Source organism: Microplitis demolitor, chromosome 6, assembly GCF_026212275.2.
Source record: "Microplitis demolitor isolate Queensland-Clemson2020A chromosome 6, iyMicDemo2.1a, whole genome shotgun sequence".
In the NCBI taxonomy this organism is placed as follows: Eukaryota; Metazoa; Arthropoda; class Insecta; order Hymenoptera; family Braconidae; genus Microplitis; species Microplitis demolitor.
Window position 1 is genome coordinate 1164076 of NC_068550.1, and position 20975 is coordinate 1185050.

Sequence of the window (20975 nt, forward strand, 5' to 3'; positions counted from 1 at the left end):
ATTATCCTCCTCACGATAATGATGAAACTCCATAGGTATTTCGACTATTTGTATATATATGTATATATATAAATCTTACATATTCCTAGTTCTCATAATACCGCAATAAATAAATCTCTATATATAAAGATATGAAAAAAAAGTAAAATAATTTGATAAAAAATAATCAAGTGAACGGTGAATTAAATCGAAAGTATCGGAGGCCGAGAGACAACGAATAGAAGAAGGAAAGGACGAAAAACGCTATACAATATAAATTCACATGAGGAGGACGTGGTATATAGTTATAATAGGTGGGTCGACAATGAATCCTCATCACGAGTGTGTCAGAGCCTCGAAAATAAGACCTCGTTACCGGATTCTCAACAAGATTGTCGTCAACAAGTAACCGTCGTATAAATCTTGCACTTTCACATTCGTTAACTCTCTTACTGTAATCATGTGTAACGCGAAAGGACTAAAAAAAATTCGTAACTTTATCACTCTAGATTAAATGATAATTTTATCGGGACGGCGAAATTAAGATTATGCACTTTTTTTTTTTTATGGGTAAAAAATTTTCAAACGGATCTTGTGCAATTTTTTTTATTTTTCTTGCTAACAAGAATAAAATCTAGTGGGTTATTATCGTGTCACGTCTTGGGTGACACGACACGTGTCACTGGTCTGCGTACACAGGTTTTGTTAAATAAAAACACGTTAAATCGATGAAAATTGTTTTAACATTTTTATGTCGGCAATTATTTAATTCTATAAAAAAAAAAAAAAAAAAAAAATTATTTTTCACTTAATCGAGTTGTTATTGCGAACAAGAAATATTTCAGTAACATATTATTTATTATTTTTAACTTAAGGATGTTTAGAGTCCGAATTAACGCTAAGATTAATAAAAAAATATATATATGTATATATATAATAATATTGAGCAAAATTATGAGGGGACAAGAGAGAGAATGAGGAAGAAGGTGAATGGACGTAAAAAGCAAAATAAAATAAAAAATGAGAATAAAAAAGAGAAAAGATTTGTGAGATGTGTGAATGTGTGCGAGCATGAGCATGAGGAGATACTGAGGACTGAAAGTGGGACGTTTTTTTGTTGCAGGTGAGGCTATTCACCTTGCCAGAGACTTTGGATACGTGTGCGAGACGGAGTTCCCGGCAAAGCAAGTTGCCGAATACCTCAGTCGGCAGCACTGCGAACCACAGGACTCGTACAGGAGAAAAGAGCTACTTCATGCCACCAAGTACGTTTTAATTAGTTCATTAACTACTTCATCAATCAATTTGCTTAATTATTACTCCAATCAATCGGTACTTTAATCGGATTTATTTTTTTGTCAGAATCATTTGCCTGATTTTTGGTTTTTTTTTTTTTTTTACAGACAAATCACCAAAGAGCTGATGGATCTGCTGAATCAAGACAGATCGCCGCTTTGTAATACACGACCTGCGCATATTTTGGACCCGAGTATACAAAGACATTTGACTAATTTCTCACTAATATCACATGGTTTTGGTAGTCCTGCTATTGTCGCTGCATTGACAGCAATACAGGTAAATTTTCTATTTAAAAAAAAAAAAAAAAAAAAAAATTTGGTCGTAAAAAAAAAAATTATGCTATGACTGATAAAAAAATGATTTTTACAGAAATTTTTATCGGAATCACTGACGCACTTAGAAAAAATGTATCCCGGGAACGGAAGCGGCGTTACGAGCAGTCAGCAATCGTCTCTGGACAACAAAAACAAGGATGGATCCTTGATGAACGACATGAAAAAGTGACGCCCGGAAGACCCGCCTACCTCAAATGTGGTCACGTCAATCAGCCACTCTTGGCCCTACAATTAATCTATAAAAACCGTACGCTAGTCTAAGACTAGTTTTCAGTGGACCACTAATTGTATATTTTTTAAAATCAGAGGTTGGCTGGTCGAGGTAACACCAATCTTGTAAAAAAAAAAAATTTCGATTTCAAAATCTAATCTTATGGAAAATTATATATTATATATTTACGGCGCGAAAGCGTTTTTTAAATTCTAATGAGCTACGCACTGTATATTTTTACTTTTAATGTATATATTATTAATTATTAATTATTATTAATTATTATTATTATTATGTAATTCTTCGATACCGCTTCCAATTTTAAGTATAAACACAAACTTCAATACGTTCCTGATATTTGCATTTAAAAAATTAATTTTTAAATCCTTTCAGACTAATTCCTTTAGTTTAAAAACTAGAGCTTAAGTTTCATTAATTTAAATTGTATTAAAGCCGTCAGAGGCTAATTATTTACAATTTACCTGCAATGCTCAGATCATTTACTTAAAAATTCAATGCAATAAAAAAAAAATAGAAAGCAAGCTCAGCTTTCTTAATTAAAGTTTTTTATTAATAGAAAAATTAATTAATTAATTAATTAATTAAAAGAAAAAGAGGCGAATTCACCGTAAAAATTAATGTAAAATAAAACTGAGGGTAAAGTGGGTCTGTTGTATTTTTTAAAACCCATGAAAGATAGAAAAAATTTTGTAATTTTTGATTTTTTAATTTTTTTCTAATGGCCCATTTCGCCCCACTACAAGTTTTATTTAAAAACTGGGTCTCATTGATACGAATTTTTTTTTCTGAGAATTAAGAGATGAAAAAATTATAATGGAAATTTGAAAGACGGCCCATTTTGCCTCGTTTTTAATTAATTGTTAAAAAATTGATAAAAATCCAGAGAATTGTTGTGCCAATGCAGAAAAAACTTGCCATTAATTATGTGCCAATCGTAGCAGGAAAATAAAAATAAACCCGGAAAATAATTGATTTTTTTGGCGGTAAAATTTAAATTAAAGGAACGATAATTCACATAACGATGTGCGTTTTAAATAAATATTGATAATTAATTAATTAATTACCTGAGCGGAGAGTTGATTAATATAAATTGCACATTGTAATGTTATCAAGTACAAGATCGGGTAAACCTGAGACATATCTAACTTTGTAACTAATTACTAGATATTATAAAAAAAAAAAGTATAAATAAATAAATAAAAATATATTAATTAATATTATTATTAAGAACATGTTTTAGTTTTTAAGAAAAATATAAATTTAAATAAACTTGAGAGCATTTTTATGTTCCAAGATAATGTGTACAGAACATATTTGATCTTTCTTGTGATATAATCATACATTATTGTCAGATAAATAAAAAAATATATATAATAAATAAATAATTAAATTTATTGACAATAATGTCAACATTCCATGTTTATACTTAGAGACATTATTAGAGTAATAAAATACCGCAATTTCATGCGTGGGTTAACAAATTTTTCTAAAATAAACGCACGAAAAAAATAAACAATGAGTTTTATTTATTTTTATTTAAAAGTTTAATTACTTGAGCGCAAATATAAACTCGCAGTAAAAGCAATTATAGGAAAAATAAATATTTAAATTGTTAATTTGACCGCGACTTTAATAGAGGACCGTAGAATTTAAGAAGTTATTTAAAAATTAGTGAAACAGTATGTAGAGAATACTTTTTTCTACTAAGAATTTCTGTGCCAACAGTGGGAGAAAAAGTAATAAGTAATTAATTAAATTAAAATGTAGATTTTGATCCACAATGCGTTAAATCTTTTCTAATCTTGTAAAATACTCAGATTTTTATTTAAAATAATTATTTTAATGGAAGTATGTTTAATACTTTGAAATTTTCTACTTGAATACGAAACTATTGAAAATTTCTATGAGAAAAAATTTGTTTTCAGTCGGAAATTCGATTCGAAAATTTTTAATCTATTAAATTTTTGTTTCACTTCATTATAATTTGGTAGAAAATTTTTCTTCCAACCAAGAAAACTTGAAATTCTTCAATTATCGATTTTTCTATCGAAAAATACTTCAGCTCCAAATATTAAATTTTTTATTTTTTCTATTCATGACATTTCTATTCGTAATTTTTTTTATTTTAACCCGCAATTTTTTTTAAGTAAAGGAGAAAATTTGCAAAATAGAATTTTCATATATTCAAAAAATTTGAATTGAATTTTTTGGGATTTTAATTTTTTCTAATGGAAAAATCACAAATGTGATTATTTCAAGTTTTCTTGGGTGAAAGAAAAATCTGTACTGGGTTATCGTAAAATAAGAAAGAAATTTGAAAAATTTAGAATTTTTGAATAGAAGTTTTTTCAGATATAAAATTTACTAAAATAAATTTTCAATAGTTTTGCATTAGAGTAAGAAAATTTTGAGTCGAAATGAAATTCTGCCATTTTATTTCAATAGCATATTATATTCCGATACAGTTCATTTTTGTAAATTGGTGTGTGATAAATAAATAATAATATTGTTTATAAGTAATCTAGTGACAAAGATTTATTTTATTTCTTAAATCCTCGTTTGCCACTTTATTGGAGATTACAGTCATAAACGTATTTGTAAAGTGCTGCATATCATCTGATGAATTACGAATTGAAGAATACGAAAACGAATATTAATCGATTGTTTTTATTAGTGAAAAGTATTAGATTTTAAAGGAAATCTGTTAAAAAATAGTCAAACAAAATCTACAGATCCGCCGACCGTTCACCAACGGCGGAAAGGAGAAACACCCAGAACCTTACAACTAACTATCTCAACTAACTACTTGAAAAATTCAATACACGAATGGCTATACCAAATAGTTCAAGCCATAAAAATAAATGAGAGAGATAAGAGTTTGCGCTGCCAGCCCTCTTACACCAGTAGCTCAGAGGCAGTTACATTTCTAGCGAATATAACTTACATTCTCGACCCGAGCTACCAGTCGACGATTATGTCAACAAAAATAAGATCAGCATCAAAGGCCTGCTGGTACCGGCTTTTCGTTGCTGTGGCAAATACTATCAGGTCGTTGACAAAATTGCGTAGTTTTATTATAAAATATCTTTATAAGATAAATTTGAAATTAAATTTGTTTTAAAAATAATAAGCACCCATAGCTCCGACTCGAGTCAAAAGAAATCAATAAAAATAATTGTAAATCTAATTTAAAAAATATCATGCATATAATCACTCACCACGCCGAGAAATATCCAGACCAGCAGACAATTCTTTTAATCTCTGTAACAGAAAAAAAATAAATAAAAAATTTATTAATTAAACAACGCAAGATTATTTTCATGTGAATTCTTTTATTAAATTTATGAAAATTACCTCGGCGGACGTAATTCTCTGCTATCTGCAACCAAAACCAGCCCAACTTAATGAAGATCAGGATCATCCTAATAATTCACTGCCTTCTTCTAAATCTTGAAACTGCTGAGTTCGGTTCCGAGCGAAAGTATAGATACCAACTGGAACAATCAACACGAAATTATTAATAAATGATGATTATACTTTTTGTTTTAATGTTAAATATTTCGAAATAATTAAATGACAGAAGCTTACCTAGACATGCTGGTTTGCACAATTATTATCACTTCTTTGATTGCCACTTGCTTGCAGTCACGCAGTTTTGATGACGACTTTGGTACAATGGGTCGCTGCTCATCCATTTGCAGAATTAAAATTTTTTTGATAAACTTAATCTTTATTTTCAGTGTTTGAAATTTGATCATTAGGATTTTTCGTCTCGATCTCCATAAGATATACTCATTGATAGCCCAAGCACTGCAAAATAATTTAAATTTTCTGTTTAATTGAATTTATTTCATTTAAATCTCCAAATTAATATTTCCTAATTACTCTACGTGATAAATTTAATTATTCTGTTGAAAAAAAGTACAAAATAAAATAATTTATGATGCATAATTTTTTCCTTGATGACTTTACTATTGTTAACAAAAATTTATCCGAGTCATTTGCCAGAACTGTACTATATTTATTATCTCAAATTAATTTTTCGAACTTTAGGAAGCTAGTTGTTACAAAGTGAAATGATTAAATATAATAAAATAAATAAATAACTTAGCTTACCCGAGGAATGTTTGCTGAGTGGTAGACATGACAGTTGTAAGAATTGCCGGGTACCTGCTCATTTGAACGCACGCTTGCGCACGACACCGACGGTGACTTCCGAAACTACGGCGCTGCTGTACCAGAGTTAAAAGTTTGAAAATTTTCTTAACGGCCATCTTTTTTTGCCAATAAAATTTTTCTCAAGAATCCTATTGATGCATCTTCATTCCCGGCCAACAATTTAAAATTATTTCAGCTCGCCCGACCTGAAACATAATTGAATTCCATTAAATAAATACTTCATCAGCATCTAGATCAATGCCCTGCAATGCCGATATTTAATTAATTAAAAGTGATAGCTAATTAAATAATTTAAGTTGATGAATCAAAATAATTATTTAAATAGTAAAATAAAATCGGAATATTCTGTAATTACCCGATAATTAAATAAAATATAGTCATTGGCCAGTACCGAGCAACCCGAGTATAATTAATATATTTTAGATTATAAATATTAAATATTTTTTAAAAATTTTGATGACCAAGTGATAGAAATGACTTTGTGAAACTTTACAATAGAAATTATTATCAGGTGACTCAAATAAATTAAATAAAAGAATTAAATAAAAGGAGCGGACATGAGAAAAGTGATGGCTGGCCGCCGACTTGTTGAGGAATGAGCAGCAGCAACGCTACTGGAACGACAACACCCGAAGTTTGAATCCAAGTCGGAATTACCCGATTCAAAACTCCGCTCACTGATTGGCTGCTACTAAACTGCGCACGCAGCAATCTTATCGGCCATTATTATTTTTTAATAAATAATATTAATTTATCGAAAACATAATTAAATGAGTTAATAAATTAGTCATGTGTGTGAATGTTGCTGACTGTTATCAATTTTAAAAATTTTAAAATAAGTTAATTAAATTTAAATTGAGTAAAATTTAAAAAATGCAGATTTATAGAATAAGAAAATTAGTGAATGTATTTTTTTATTGAGAAATTTTGAATTTTACTGTTAGTTTATTTGTAATTTAAAATTTGTTTCATATCTGCTACATTCACACTCATAGATGTCTCCTTAAAAAAAATTTTTGTAGGCTTCTATGTCATATCATCGTTTAAAAATTCTTAATGTTGATTTAAAACTTAAAATAAAAAAAAACATTTATTTGTTTACTAGTATTCTAGTATTTACTTATTGTCTAAATATCTTATTATTAATTGACATTAAAGTAATAAATTATTTAAATTAAAATTTATACTAATTACTTTCATTACTAGGATTTAGTTTTTCTAATAAATTTTAGTAAATTAAAAATTAAAATAAAAAGTATTTACTTTGTAAAATAATTATTTTTAATGGAAATTCAAAGTTCCATTGAGTACACGTTTATAAAAAATCATCACAATCATTTGTAGTAAAAAGTTTTACATAATTTTTAAAAATACATAAATTCAGTCAAAATTTTATTGCATACTGAGTTATTTGTTTGTTTGATTCAATTCCTTGTGAAAATAATTGTAAAAACTAATTTTGATATATTTTATATTTTTCTTAGTGATAAGTAAAGATTATTTGATAATCATTTGTCGAAAGATTGTGAATCACTGATCACTGGCCACCAGGGCAATCATTGTGAAGCGGACTTCTTCTGGGTCACGGGCCATGTACTCGCCGCAAACTTTAGCAGCATTCTCCAGCAACGTGTCTTTGGTTGTGGGCCCATGGTTTATGGGAATTGATTTGCGACCATCTGAATTATTAAATTATGTATTTAATCTAATCACTTTATGCTTAAAATTTTTATTTTTTATTTATAAACTCTAATCGATTTAATTAAATTTAATTACCCAGCTCATATAAAGACCCGTCTTTTTCAATGAACGCCACAAAATGATGATAAACTGGTGCATTCTCCTGCGGCGCTGGAGTTTGTCCTTCCTGAGCTAATTGTTCATGGGCGTCAATTATTTCACTTGCTGTATTCATTAGTAATTTGCCTCGTTCAACGAAAGACAAATCTTTGGCTTCTTCTAAAAAGTTTTTCAGGATTCCGTCTTCTAACTCGATTCTGAAAAAATTACAACAATTATCCAAGTAGAATGCAGGTATCAGGTTTGGAAATTATTTTACTGGACGCTGCTCTGTATTTGCTGACTTACTGGTCAAGATTATTGAGAATTGCGTGGATCAAAGCAACAGTTCCACAAGCGTTGGGAACGCACTGCTGCATATGGAACACATTTTCTGGTGGTTCTCTGCCTTCCTCTTTTATTTTAGCTTCCAATTCAGCAGCGTAAGCCTGTGCCTGGTTAAAAAAATCATCATCAATATATTTATATTATTCTACACATAAATAAATTTATCAAGTGAGAAAGAATATTTTTCAAGGACGCACGAGAAAAAAAGTCTTGGCTTTTATTTATTTTTTAACTTTTCAGACAAATTTAAAATTATTAATTAATAGAGTAAATAAATAATAAAATAAAATTTTTAAAAATGCGCACTTTAAAAATTTTTTAATTATTTACTCTATTTACTTATAATTTTAAATTTGTCTGACGTCTGTTAAATTCACACTCGTGAAATTTAAATATGAATTTTTAAATAAATAAAAATAATTTGCTTATGAAAACAAATACATTATTTGACGTCTACTATTTTCAGCATCATGCAACGTTCATTATCATGATCTGAGGGGTTATCAGCATGAACTGATGATTAAAAAAACGTCTGATTTAATTTTACAAGAGTAAAATACCTTTTCAGACTCTGGGTACAGCAGAATCAAAGCTAACGCCGGCTTGGGGACCATCGCTAATAACTCAGGATCAAGGCCATAGACATCATGGAGTGCCCACTTTGATGGAACTCCGATTTGGTGAATGAACTAGACAAATATATTTAATTTTAGCATAAATTAAATTTTACAATAAACAATATCAAATATTTAAAGTCTGCAACTAATTACCTTCGTCATAACCTAGAAGTGAACAGAGAAAAAAAATTAATTAATTTTTAATTTGAATTATGATCTAAAAAGCCGGTTAATAAAAATAGTTTGTTTACTTACATCAGGATTTGATTCGAGCGGCACCAAAGCCATTGTTGATATTTATTTACTGAGTGTTTGAATAAAAAAATGTCACGGAAAATATCAACTGATGGATTTTTTATTTTAAGGCGTCAGTTAAATTAGCAACAAAGAAAACGACTGAGGAGATGATGACTAATATTTTTTACGGGGAAATATTAATAATAAAAAAAAAATTAAATCACAGAGTAAGAGATCTCAAGTTCACGAAACTACTGTCATTTATTTTTTGCAAACGTCATTTTTTAGAGGATAAGGACGTTTGTGATCATGTCTTGATAAAACAGGAATGTGTTGATAAAATATAAATATCTAGATCCAGGTGCTGGTAGAAGAGAATTCTGTTTCAATACCGGCTCAGTCGGACATTTTTTCTGCAACGACGTGCGCTTGCTGCTGAAACTTGACGGCAACTTTTGCAAATCAACGCGCGCAGTAGTTTAGTTTACTGATTTTATATCAAAATAGAGTGATCCCGGTCTTTTCTATAGGTTTTATGGAAAATTTCTGTAGTTTACTGCCAGTCAACTGACGTTTTACCCAAATTAAGTGATCATGGGTCTTTTTGGATTTTCGTAAGTAAATTTCTGTAATTAACCGCTAATTCACTGACTTTTTACTGGAATAGAGAAACCATGGGCTTTTTCTAAGATTTTATAAAAAATTTCTGTAATTTACTGCCGGTTTATCGACTTTTTAACGAAACAGAACAACCATCGACTTTTCTTACGATTTTCTAAGAAATTTCTGTAATTAGCCGTAGTTTACTGATTTCTCACCAAAATAGAGTAATCCCAGTCTTTTTCTGAAATTTTATAAGAAATTTTTGTAATTGACCGCTTATTTACTAACTTTTTACCACAGTAGAATAATGACGGACTTTTCCTAAGAATTTATGAGATTTTTTCGTAAATTATCGACAGTTAACTGACTTTTCACCAAAGTAGAGTAATTACAGATTTTTCATGAATTTTCATAGCAAAATTCCATAACTAATTCGAAGTAAAAAAAAATTTTGACTGAAACTCGAAAACAGGAGGAATTTTTTGATTAGCCAACAAAGTCAACCATTTTTAATTTTTTTCTTTCACCAAACCCCCATACTTTAATTTTCTACGCATATTTATTTTTACTGCATTAATCTTAATAATAAATTAAACAAAATAATCAGACAATTGAAATAAAAATTCATATTTATTAAAAAAAAAAAAGAAAGTAATGTAAAAAATAAAAAGACAAAATAACATTAACTACAGCATCAAGGCCGATGCACTTTGATTAGTTACCAGTGCAGTTTTTAATAATTAATTAATTAATTTATTTATTTTTTTTTGTATTTTTATTTATAATATTTAATTAATACATTTTCAGCCAATCGGCCATCAATTAATTAATTATAATTTTAAAATCCCGTAGTACTAATTACTACTCGGACAACATAAATCTAGTATTAGCTGTAAGTACATCTTTGTACATCTGCTCCGACTAGGACATTTTAATTTACACAAACGGATTAATAAATCCCCTCTCCGTCGTCCCTCATAATTACCATACTAATATTAATAATATTAATAATCAATTAAAATAATAACAATACACTTTTTAATTTAATTTTAGTTTTAAAACTCGCTATACATAATTAGGCGCGAAGAGAGGACCGTAATTACAATTTCATATAATTTAAATATTTTTATATTTTATAATCATAATTATTATTTTTAAAAGGTGCATTAAATTCATATTGTGACATTTGCTGCAGTACTGGGCTCTATTTTCTAGTCAATTAATTATTAATTCTTAAAATTCCGACAAAAAGTTTGTCCATTTTTTTTAAAATTTAGTACTAAACAAAAAAACACGTCCCCAGGACATTCGGCAACGTAGTCTTTGGATATATTATTACTTATATATTAATATATATATATATATAATATAAATCAATAATTTTAAATCTACATTAAGTCGCGGTGGTTGTTTTTCAGTGGACGCAATATTAATATTAAAATTGATAATAACAATTAAAATTTAATGAAAGCCGTTAATTTAAATCTTCTTTTGCTTTTCGTTCTCACGACCCGCAGCTCGAAATTTTAAAAAAAAGTTTTCAGTGATGAACATTTGCGTGTAAAGAACGAGGCTTGTTATGTATTTAAATCGTGGACCAGCCACCGTAAACAATTAAGTACAGGGCAAGTATTTTACGCGTGCGATTGCTAGAGTATTTATTAGTTAATTAATTAGTAAATTGAGAAAAGACAGTAATGACAGCGCAAGAACGATAAGCGCAAGAAGAAATGGCCTTAATACGTCCGGTGGATATAAATCTCATTAGATGTATATGAGTGGCTGTAGCTCATCATCATTATCGTGGTCGTGGTCATGATAATCTAAACTCATCAAGCATGATAGTTGATATGTCTTCAAGACGACCAGTCTTGATGACTGAGACTGAGACTCTGATTACTCGGTAATTCGAATGGTAATTCGAAATAAGGCTGATGCTGATCGACTGAGGTGGTCTCTTGTCACTTGGCATGTTGCTTAGGAAGATGCCGTTTCATGTGCAATGCTAAATGATCGCTCCGTGCAAATGATCTCTCACAGACAGCGCACTTGAACGGCTTAGCACCTGTGTGCTTGCGATAATGACGGGTCAACTCGTCGCTCCGGGCAAATCTCCATTCGCACTCTGGCCACTGGCACTGGTATGGCTTTTCACCTGTAATATTTATCATTAATTAGTCATCAGGTATTGCAATTAAAGATAATCTTAATTTAAATAAAAATTTATTCACTCCACAATGAACCCGTCCCAGGAAACCAGAGTTTCAGCTCAGAAATTGAAATAGAACTTTTGACATCTAGATGATGTGTATATAAAAAATTAAAATTCAAATTTTTGGCTCTGTTACACGTGAAATAGCATATAAATTTTACTTAAAATTAAAGCTGCTATTTAACATCAAGTTTATGTGAAATTTGACGTGTGGGAGAGAAAAAAATTTTAATGGAATGTTTTATGTGTAATAGACGTCATTAAGATGTCAAAAGTTTCATTTCAATTCTGGAGCTAAAATGTTGATCATCTAGAGAATTCTCATTGTCGGTAAAAAAATTTTTTTATTTTTTAGTGGGGGGATTCCCCCATTTTTTTAGTCACCAGAATTTTGACTCTGACCCTTAGACTTCATATTTTTTTTGTTAACGAAATATTCTGCGGTTTTTCAAGTCAGCTTGCATAATTTAATTATAAATTAGCCTAAATAATTATCGTGAGTTACTCTAGTGTATTTTCAAAAATTTCAGGCAAGAATTTAATTATAAAATCGGACAGAGTCAGAAATTTTGAATATTTTAAAAAAATCCGTAATTTCAATAATCGAAAGGTGACCGGTAAAATTTTTTGCCGTAAATCGCTAGGAGAGAGTAAGAAAGAATAAAGTTTAATGTAAAAGAAGATGCTTTGAAGATATAGAGGTATAAGGAATGCTGCTCGCCTCGCGCATCGCGCCCGCACACGCTACACGCGAGATAGTGTCCACTCTTAACTTGGGTAAAGATGTAGTCCAGCATCTTTTATTTTACATCTGTGTGTGTATGTGTATAGTTACACGCAGATAGTTGCGGTTAATCGGTGTCGTGTGTTGGTTTGTCGAAGACCGGTGGTAAGAAGAATGAAAGTGTGTGCGGCGCCTCATGAATGCGTTGCCAGGACTTACGAGATGCTGAGTCCATTCAAGAAGAGACTAAGCCACGTGCCCAGCTCTCAAGTCTCAATACAACTTCTATCCCAATCCCAACTCGGACTGTGAGCCAAGACTTAGCTACCGATCTATTCATTTCTCTTGTCACACATAAATACACACATGATCCAACAATAATCCGACTACTTGTCATTAAAATAACCATCAATTATTTTCAAACGTCTTTTTATTAATAACTTATAGAATGCCTCCTCGATAACGGATACACATTTTAATAAACTGTCCGAGTAAAAACTCAATCTACTCCCGTAAAAATATATATTTATAATTAACTATAATCAGTTATTTAAGTTGTGAATAATTCATAAGATAGAGTAAGAGGAAACTGGACATTTTGAAAGTGGTACATTGCACTCGAGACGCCTCTTGCATTCCTCATGAGGACACCAGGTGAGCAGCACACTGGTCAATGTTGTTGTAAGTCTCCACGTACAGTCTACACATCAGCCTATACGTTCATACACAAGCTAAAAGTACGTCTTATAATATCGAGTTTACAAGTCTAGCGAATCAACATTGTGGTTATTGCTCTGCTCGCATGTGTATTATACCAACGCACGGTGGATGTGGGTCGCTAACTCGTCGCACACCTTGCCGCTGGACTTCTTTCTGCATTATACTTACACTCTACACTGTACATTATATTATTATTTTGTTTTATACAATTACACGTACATGCATTGATATATATGAGGAGAGAAGAGCTACGCTGGCTAGATAGTAATAGTATAGGCGCTCTCCCACACGATTCGCGAACTCAATTCAACCACGTGAACCTGCCACGCCCTAGGCGCATCATTGCGCTGAACTATACATCATCGAAACCTATTTTTCATCCTTTCCTCATATTAGAGAACTTTCCGGATATGCAACGCGAGCTGTGCTTTGATTGCTATCCTCGTTATGTAACGGCTAATTTTCAGGACTACAAGTACCCAATTAACTGGTACTGGTACTGACCTGTGTGTATCCGCTGATGAGCTTTGAGGTGCGAACTTTTTGTATAGACCTTTGTACAACCTGGAATTAGAGATAGAAGTAACGTTAGTTGGTAGTAAATTTATATCGAGATCCAGGTACGGAGATTAAATCGGAACAGTTCTATGGGAATTATTTGCAATCATTGCAGGGAGAGAATTTATGTAGATGTTAAGTTCTAAAATTTTTTACTGTCTAAATGTCCTCAGACCAAACTTTCTGACCAATTTTAGCTAAAAAATTACCCATATACATTCTCTAATAGACATAAATTTTTATCCCCGTGGAATAGTTCCTGTAATTTAATCTCCGTACACTAGACAGTCGATTTGAAGCCAATAAACTCACCGATAAAATCGCAATGATGAACCCGTCGTTTTTCCAACTCCGGATTATTCCTACGATTAAATTTAGCGATCCCAGAGGTTTGGATCCTGTGGGACGGATTCAGCATGGGCGGCTGGGGATATGGGGGCGGAGGTGTCCGTCGAGGAGGGCCACCAAGAGGTGACCCAGGGTCGGAGATTGGGGGCGTCAACGGGGAGACGTACATGAGCCTCGTCATGGATCCATAGAGCGGCGAGGTGGCATTACCGCTCGGCTGGTGACTATGATGATTACCCGGGGACTCATTGTTATTACTACTACTATTATTATTATTATTACTACTGTTATTGTTATTATTGTTGTTGTTGTTATTAGTATTATTATTATTATTGTTATGGTTATTGTTATTAGTAGTGGTGTTGTTGTTGTTGTTATTTTGAAAGGTCTTGAGAGCCGTCCGCTGATGGGACTGCTCCCTGGCGAAGCTCGGCACGTTGTTCTGCCGACCCTCGAGTAAATGGAGGGTCGGCGGCGCGGCCAGTGGCTCGCTCTTTATCTCAACCGGTGATAGTACAGGTGATGTCACGTCCTCGGTTTCCATTTTGACGTGGGACGACAGCGACGTCGAGGACGAAGAGGTTGATGACAACGTCGACTGCGAGCCGAGCATGTCGGCATTCTCCGGGTCAAGCTTCTGAATGCTCGACGTGATGTCCTCCCACAGTGGCGGCCTGAGAAACACATCGTCGTCGCTGCTCGCGGGTTGACTTCGTGACGAAACAAAACTCGCTTGCGGTCTGCATGCCGCCGGTCCAGTCGTCTCGAAAAAATCATCAATCGGCAGACTGTCTCGCGCACTTTTTTCTGGGTCATCCTCATCGAGTTTTTGCAACTGCTCAAGATCTTGCCGGCAGAGCAGAGTGTCCAGGTCCGATGTCTGTCAACAAAAAAAAGAGTACATGTACTTACAATAAATAAAAATATTGAAAGCAGTCATATAGGAAATCAATTTATCAAGGAATTTAAAATACATTACCATGACTGGTAAATTTATATATTATTATAAATTATAAAATGTTAAATTAAAAATATATATGAGTGACTTGCTGGATATTATGCTGATAATGCCGTTAATATTCAACACGGATAAAATATCCCGAGACTATTTTTATTTTTATTACATATTCTTGTTCTTATTCTTTCATAATTTCTTTCTTTTTTTTTTTAGATCTACTAGTGTAGAGGGGTGATGTTGGTCCGGTGTGAAAGACAAAACACAGGGCCATCGACATACATAATAATAAAAAACAAGAGGAGAGAAGAACATGGTTTAGGTCGTAGGCCGTCCGATGCTGCGTCATTTCTTGCATGATTTGTACACGCGTAACGCCTCCTGCTCGCCAAGTCACAGCATCAACCGCATCATCTTATTCTTGTTCTCTCGGTGCACGTGCATCACATCTGTGTTTTTCAGATACAGATACAGATACAGATACAGAAACAGAAACAGAGAGAGAGAGAGAGAGATTGGAGTCTGTGGTCCAGTGTTGAGCCACACATTATAAAACACTACCGGCTCGTCCTTTTTTTGTCTATTACTTCTGCCCTTACAAACGACGTATGGACAATATTGTGTACATGCTACACGGACACAACAGTTTGAATATTTTAATGGTAAACAGCAAGAGCATATAGAGGATAAAACAGCTAACACGAAATACAAACGCCCCTTGGACATGCTGACTATTGATGAATTATATTCACTGGATGCAACACACAGAGTTAAATATATTCATGTATTTTAAACTTTTATTTAGCTCTCGTGTTGTTAGTTATATATTTTTATATTTATATTTATATATATGTGATTATGAGCATGAGTAAGTGAATGATTGTCAGATATACGAGGGCATCAAAAGGTGAAGAAGGTCATAAATTGTTTTCATGTTAACGCGATGATGACGATGATTTAACAAAATAACCAAACTAATTTGTTGACGTGTCAAAAATTCTTAATCGATTTTATCACCAATTTAAATTATTTTCGTTGGTTGATTTATTATTTTTAGTGATTGATTTCATTTTGTGGAAGAAAACGAAATGGAAATTATAATTTTAATTTGTATTCGATTATCTTGAGGTGGGATCTCTTTTATCGACGCATCGGGGAACGAGAGCGAGTACTAGATAACCTAGAAGAGAGTCAATCTTTTATTTATTATTTTTTTTGTAATTAAGTGGATATTAAGGGTGATAGTCGATGAGTTAATATTTTAAAGAGTACTTTTCTATTGTAATCATCCTCTAGGGTAAATGGGAGCATCAGACAAGTCGAAATCTGTTCCACAAGTTATTAACTTCCACCTCGATAGTCATATATCAGGTGGGAAGGATTACACTGTGTATATTTTTAGGAATAGTGGCCCATATCTTTGCTGCTGTCAGGAATAACCCATCACAACACAAACGTTTTTTGTTAATTATGATGCCCTCTAGTAGGAAAAATCATAAAAAGTCCTAGGAAAAATTTTATTTCTGAGTAATCAACGTCGGGCAGATACAGGCAGATGACACTGTCTCTGTCTTTTCATGAAGAATGGTCCATAACTTTTCTTCTGTTGGGAATATCCCATCACAACATAAACGTTGTTTGTTCATTATGATGCCCTCTAGTAGGAAAAGTCATAAAAAGTCCTAGGAAAAATTTTATTTCTGAGTAATCAACGTCGGGCAGATACGGGCAGATGACACTGTCTCTGTCTTTTCATGAAGAATGGTCCATAATTTTTCTTCTGTTGGGAATATCCCATCACAACATAAACGTTTTTTGTTCATTATGATGCCCTCTAGTAGGAAAAGTCATAAAAAGTCCTGGGAATAATTTATTTTCCAAGTCCAGGCCCTTATTAGGATAAATGAAAATAAATAAGGATAAATAAGGATGGCACTGTCTAAGACTTTTCACGAAAAATGGCCCATAACTTTGCTCCTATCGGGAATAACTCCATAAAATATAAACATTTTTTCTTCATTATGGTATATTTTAGTAGGAAAAACTCACAAAAGCCCTAAGAAAAATTTTTCCTTCGTATGGTCATTCGTCAAACGTGGAGAATGCTTCTGTTCACTGTAATTTTATGAAAAGTGACCCGTCGATAAACATTCCTTGGTGTTTTTCAAAGCAAAAATACAATTTACAAGTGAAAAATATACAAGTGAGAATAGAGAATACTAAAAAGTATGTAATTAGTCTGGAGTTTAGATAGACGGGTGGACTTGGCGTGTGACAATTCTTAATGTTTGTCTTGAAATATAATTCACGAGGCCGTGTCATTTTGCTGGTGAGATAATGATAGTGCAGAGAGAAGAACAAAGTTCGCCGGCCTGGCTATTAATGCGAGTAATAATAGATATATATATATATACTATATATACAGATATTACAGAGGAGGTGGGTTTGTTGGTGTTAATAATGCCTTTTGGAATTCTCTGGAGCTTAACCCACTGTTGTTTATATATATAATGTCGGATGTATAGTTTTAATACGATTTTGATGTTAACAGACAGCTATGGGAAAATGTCTCGCGACTCAAAGACTAGAGACGACTAGAGAGAGTCATCCGTGACATAAAAATATCTTTTGATATCTTATTACGATCCGCAACATGTAATTTCCTGTTTCAGATTGATCAATTAATTCCATCGAAATTAATCTTTATTTAAAAACGCTAATAAAAACAACAACTTGAGATAATTAACTTAAACATAATGAAAATAAAAATATAAATCAATTAACCCCAAGGCTTTCTATTTTATTTTATTTAATAAAATGTAAAAGCTCATTAAGATAATTGTCTCTATAATTGATTAGCTGATAAAAAAGGGTATAATAATGTGTAACAAGAAAGGCCGAATGAAAAAAAAACGGGCGGTTGCCTAGGGGTAGAAGCGCGTGCGTGAGTGGGCAAGCGCGCAGAAGCCGGTAACCGAGTCGAATCAATCTGGGGTGGCCACACCCTTGTTTGATTCACTACCTTGTAAAATTACACGAATAAATTCAACGTCAAAATGGCACAACTCCACGGCCATTTTTTCGCTACCCCACACCTCACTCTACAACAATCAGCATAATTGACAGCAAATAATATAAATTGTTAAAATACTTCTTTCCCTCATTATTTATTCATTGTTTCGTATTTTAATCAATTTTATTCACTTAACTCTGTAAAAGGCATTAAGCGTTTAATTTTTTATTTGCCTTCTCCTTTTTGTGTGCGGGACGTAATATCATGGCATTAGCGTTTGAAAAGATGGAGAAAACGTGCGTTAAATGCATGGCGCCATGCCCGAGGGTTTTCGTATTTATATTTATATATTTATATATATATATATATATGAGTAAGAAGACCGCAAGGGGCTGTACCGTCTACAATAAAAATGTACACAAGTGCGTATAAGCTTACATATATATGTATTATATGTAGGGATAGGGCCCTTAGAGTATGGGGACTTGAAGAAAGTTTAAAGGAATAAAAGAATAATAAGAATAATAATAATAAAGAACACATTGCGGCGGTGGTAACGGACGGATGGACGCGTAGATTCTATCTCTCCATTCACTCGCCTCGAGGGTAATAAAACTCCACGTCCATTATTTACTTGCATTATCGTTATTTTACGCCCACAAAACTCCATATTTATGGTGAAATTATTCAGCATTATTTCTCAGATATGAATGAAATGGCTGATTTCAGGGGATAACACGTATCTTTAGCCAAAGCCGCGTAAGTCTTGGTTGGTTTTTTTTCTGATTATGATTATTCCGAGACACCGGTATAAGGACTGCAAGACACCAGAGAAACGGAGACTTAATACCGGCACGTGATGCCCATTTGCTGGATGGCTAAGAAAAGAAGCTGCAGAGGTGATTAAATTAATGGCTCTGAAACAAAAGAAACTAGAGAGTCTTTGGTCTTAAATCTAAAGACTTGAGTCCTGGGTATCGTCTCAAGTTGCCAATTGCTCGGCGCTCGTGGCTGGATAAAAAAGATATCACAATCCATAAAAGGTCAAAGTGAATTCTTGAGTACATCGAGGCTAAATAGCTGAGTCGGGGAACTTCCAGTGTCAGGTTATGGTGTAATGATGTGTATTAAATTAGTGGTTAAATGTTATTAAATGTATTGTAAAATGTAAAATGTCACTCTGAAGATGTCAACAAATGGCGCAAATACTCTGCTGATATTTATAGTACTAACTGTTAATAATATGTGGATGGCACATAAATATAGAGAGGATGTTAGACTTATTCTCAAGTTAAATCCAAGGTAACCCTTTAACTCTGTATCATTGTGTTCAATATGTTTCGTAAGTAGATTGGCATTTGTGAGACGGCGGGCGCGAGTCTGCTGTGACCTTTGAGGTACTTTCTTTGAGCCACGCGTGACTCGATATATAGCCAGCATAGGCTGAGCTAAACCTTAATAGACTGCTTCACTAATGTAATGTATATAGTATACATATATAAGATATGAAAACTACTATCGAGTATAGTGAATTCAATGTAAAGGTGTAAGTAATAGTTTGTTGCATTTGAATCGTGCTATTACCAATAAACCAATACTACCACTGTGCAATGGAATGGCTGAATAAAAGCTGGAGTTAAAGTTCCTGGGATGTATTTCTGACTTAAGAGCAACTGCTGAAATATGCTGTGGCAATCACACGTTGTACATTAACACCACAAAGCTATTTATCAAATTATTTTGTTTTGTTGTTGCGATACGTGATTTATTGTTGTTTCGCATGCCCAAACGCGAGGCGCCTGACGTTAGTTTACTTCAAGGTAAAGAACCTTTTCTGAACAAATGTTTTTTGTTTGTATTGGTTGTTACATGGCTTTTTAAAAACTCCAATGGTTATTTTGTTTTCAGATTGACGTTAGTTTGGGAATTGAGTTTTCCTGAAATCTACGCCCGGTATTGGATGCCATGGCAAAGTTTCAGCAAAAAAAGAGCACGATTTGCAATTAAATTTTTGTCATGCGCTCATGTTGTAGTCGGAAAACTGGAAAACAAAAATTTTATTTATGCTGTATAATTGATGGAAAATCTGATCAGTAAAAATATAATTCAGTTTGCCTGAAATCTATGCCCGGTATTAGACAGCAAAATGCCAACAAAAAAATGGAGAGCATTTTTTGATAGAATACAAGAATATCCTGAAGACACTTGAGGGATTTTTACAGAACTCTGACAGAGACAATACGCTAAAGATTTTTGTTGGCAACTGATTGCCTGTAGTTTAATAATTCATTTCAAATAATGAATTGAATTGAAAGTTACCGTATGGTAAAAAAAAAAAAAAAGGTTCAATTAATAAAAGTCATCCGAAAATAAATTGAAGAAAGCGTTATAAATATAAATGGATAATAAATAGTGTAAGAAGATAAAATATCGAGTATTTATTTATTTTTTACAATGACTTAACATTAAGGAAACTCGAGTAAATGCTTTTTCAAACATTAAAAAAAAGCGGGTTTTGCCTCTGGGTCATGGGAATTAATGAAGACAGGCATGCGATGCATTAGTGTGTATTAAAAAATGAAATAAAAAACCGGGTAATGTAATGTAATAAAAGCGGAGCGTGTTGTAGATTTGTGTTGATCTTAATGACAAATAAATTGACAAAGGCACCAAGTAATGGCCACAGCCACGTGTTACTCTACCCGTGCAAACAAAGTCATATTTATTTTATTAAATAATTAATCGAGCTCTTAATTGTCTCATATTACAGGTAAAATAATTAAACTGTTACAAGTAAGACTTTTGATCCCGACTCAATGACTAGATGATGATAATAA

At 32.5% G+C, this 20975-nt stretch overlaps 3 protein-coding genes across 7 annotated transcripts in view; 1 reads left to right on the forward strand and 2 right to left on the reverse strand.

The window, feature by feature from the left end:
- LOC103575662 (transcription factor AP-2-epsilon) overlaps window positions 1–3671 on the forward strand; it is a 51235-nt gene extending 47564 nt beyond the window's left edge. For all 5 annotated transcript variants that reach the window (XM_008555521.3, XM_008555518.3, XM_008555519.3 and 2 more), the window contains exons 7-9: window positions 1103–1244; window positions 1383–1554; window positions 1648–3671. In XM_008555521.3, coding sequence (XP_008553743.1) covers window positions 1103–1244; window positions 1383–1554; window positions 1648–1782 — 449 coding nt within the window. In that variant the 3' untranslated portion in view covers window positions 1783–3671. The remainder of the gene's footprint in view (window positions 1–1102; window positions 1245–1382; window positions 1555–1647) is intronic.
- Window positions 3672–7304: 3633 nt separating this feature from the next.
- On the reverse strand, window positions 7305–9244 carry LOC103575663 (ubiquitin carboxyl-terminal hydrolase). Its single transcript, XM_008555523.3, has 6 exons — window positions 9024–9244; window positions 8922–8933; window positions 8712–8840; window positions 8113–8258; window positions 7801–8021; window positions 7305–7703 (listed from the first exon to the last, which is right to left on the reverse strand). The coding sequence occupies exons 1-6, from the start codon at window positions 9054–9056 to the stop codon at window positions 7555–7557; spliced, it is 690 nt and encodes a 229-aa protein (XP_008553745.1). The 5' UTR covers window positions 9057–9244; the 3' UTR covers window positions 7305–7554.
- Window positions 9245–10372: 1128 nt separating this feature from the next.
- The window catches only part of LOC103575664 (Krueppel-like factor 5), a 39672-nt gene continuing 29069 nt past the window's right edge, over window positions 10373–20975 (reverse strand). Inside the window, exons 2-4 of the mRNA XM_008555524.2 lie at window positions 14135–15050; window positions 13769–13828; window positions 10373–11763 (exon numbers count right to left, since the gene is read on the reverse strand). Of these exons, the coding sequence (XP_008553746.1) occupies window positions 11570–11763; window positions 13769–13828; window positions 14135–15050 (1170 nt within the window). The 3' untranslated portion in view covers window positions 10373–11569. The remainder of the gene's footprint in view (window positions 11764–13768; window positions 13829–14134; window positions 15051–20975) is intronic.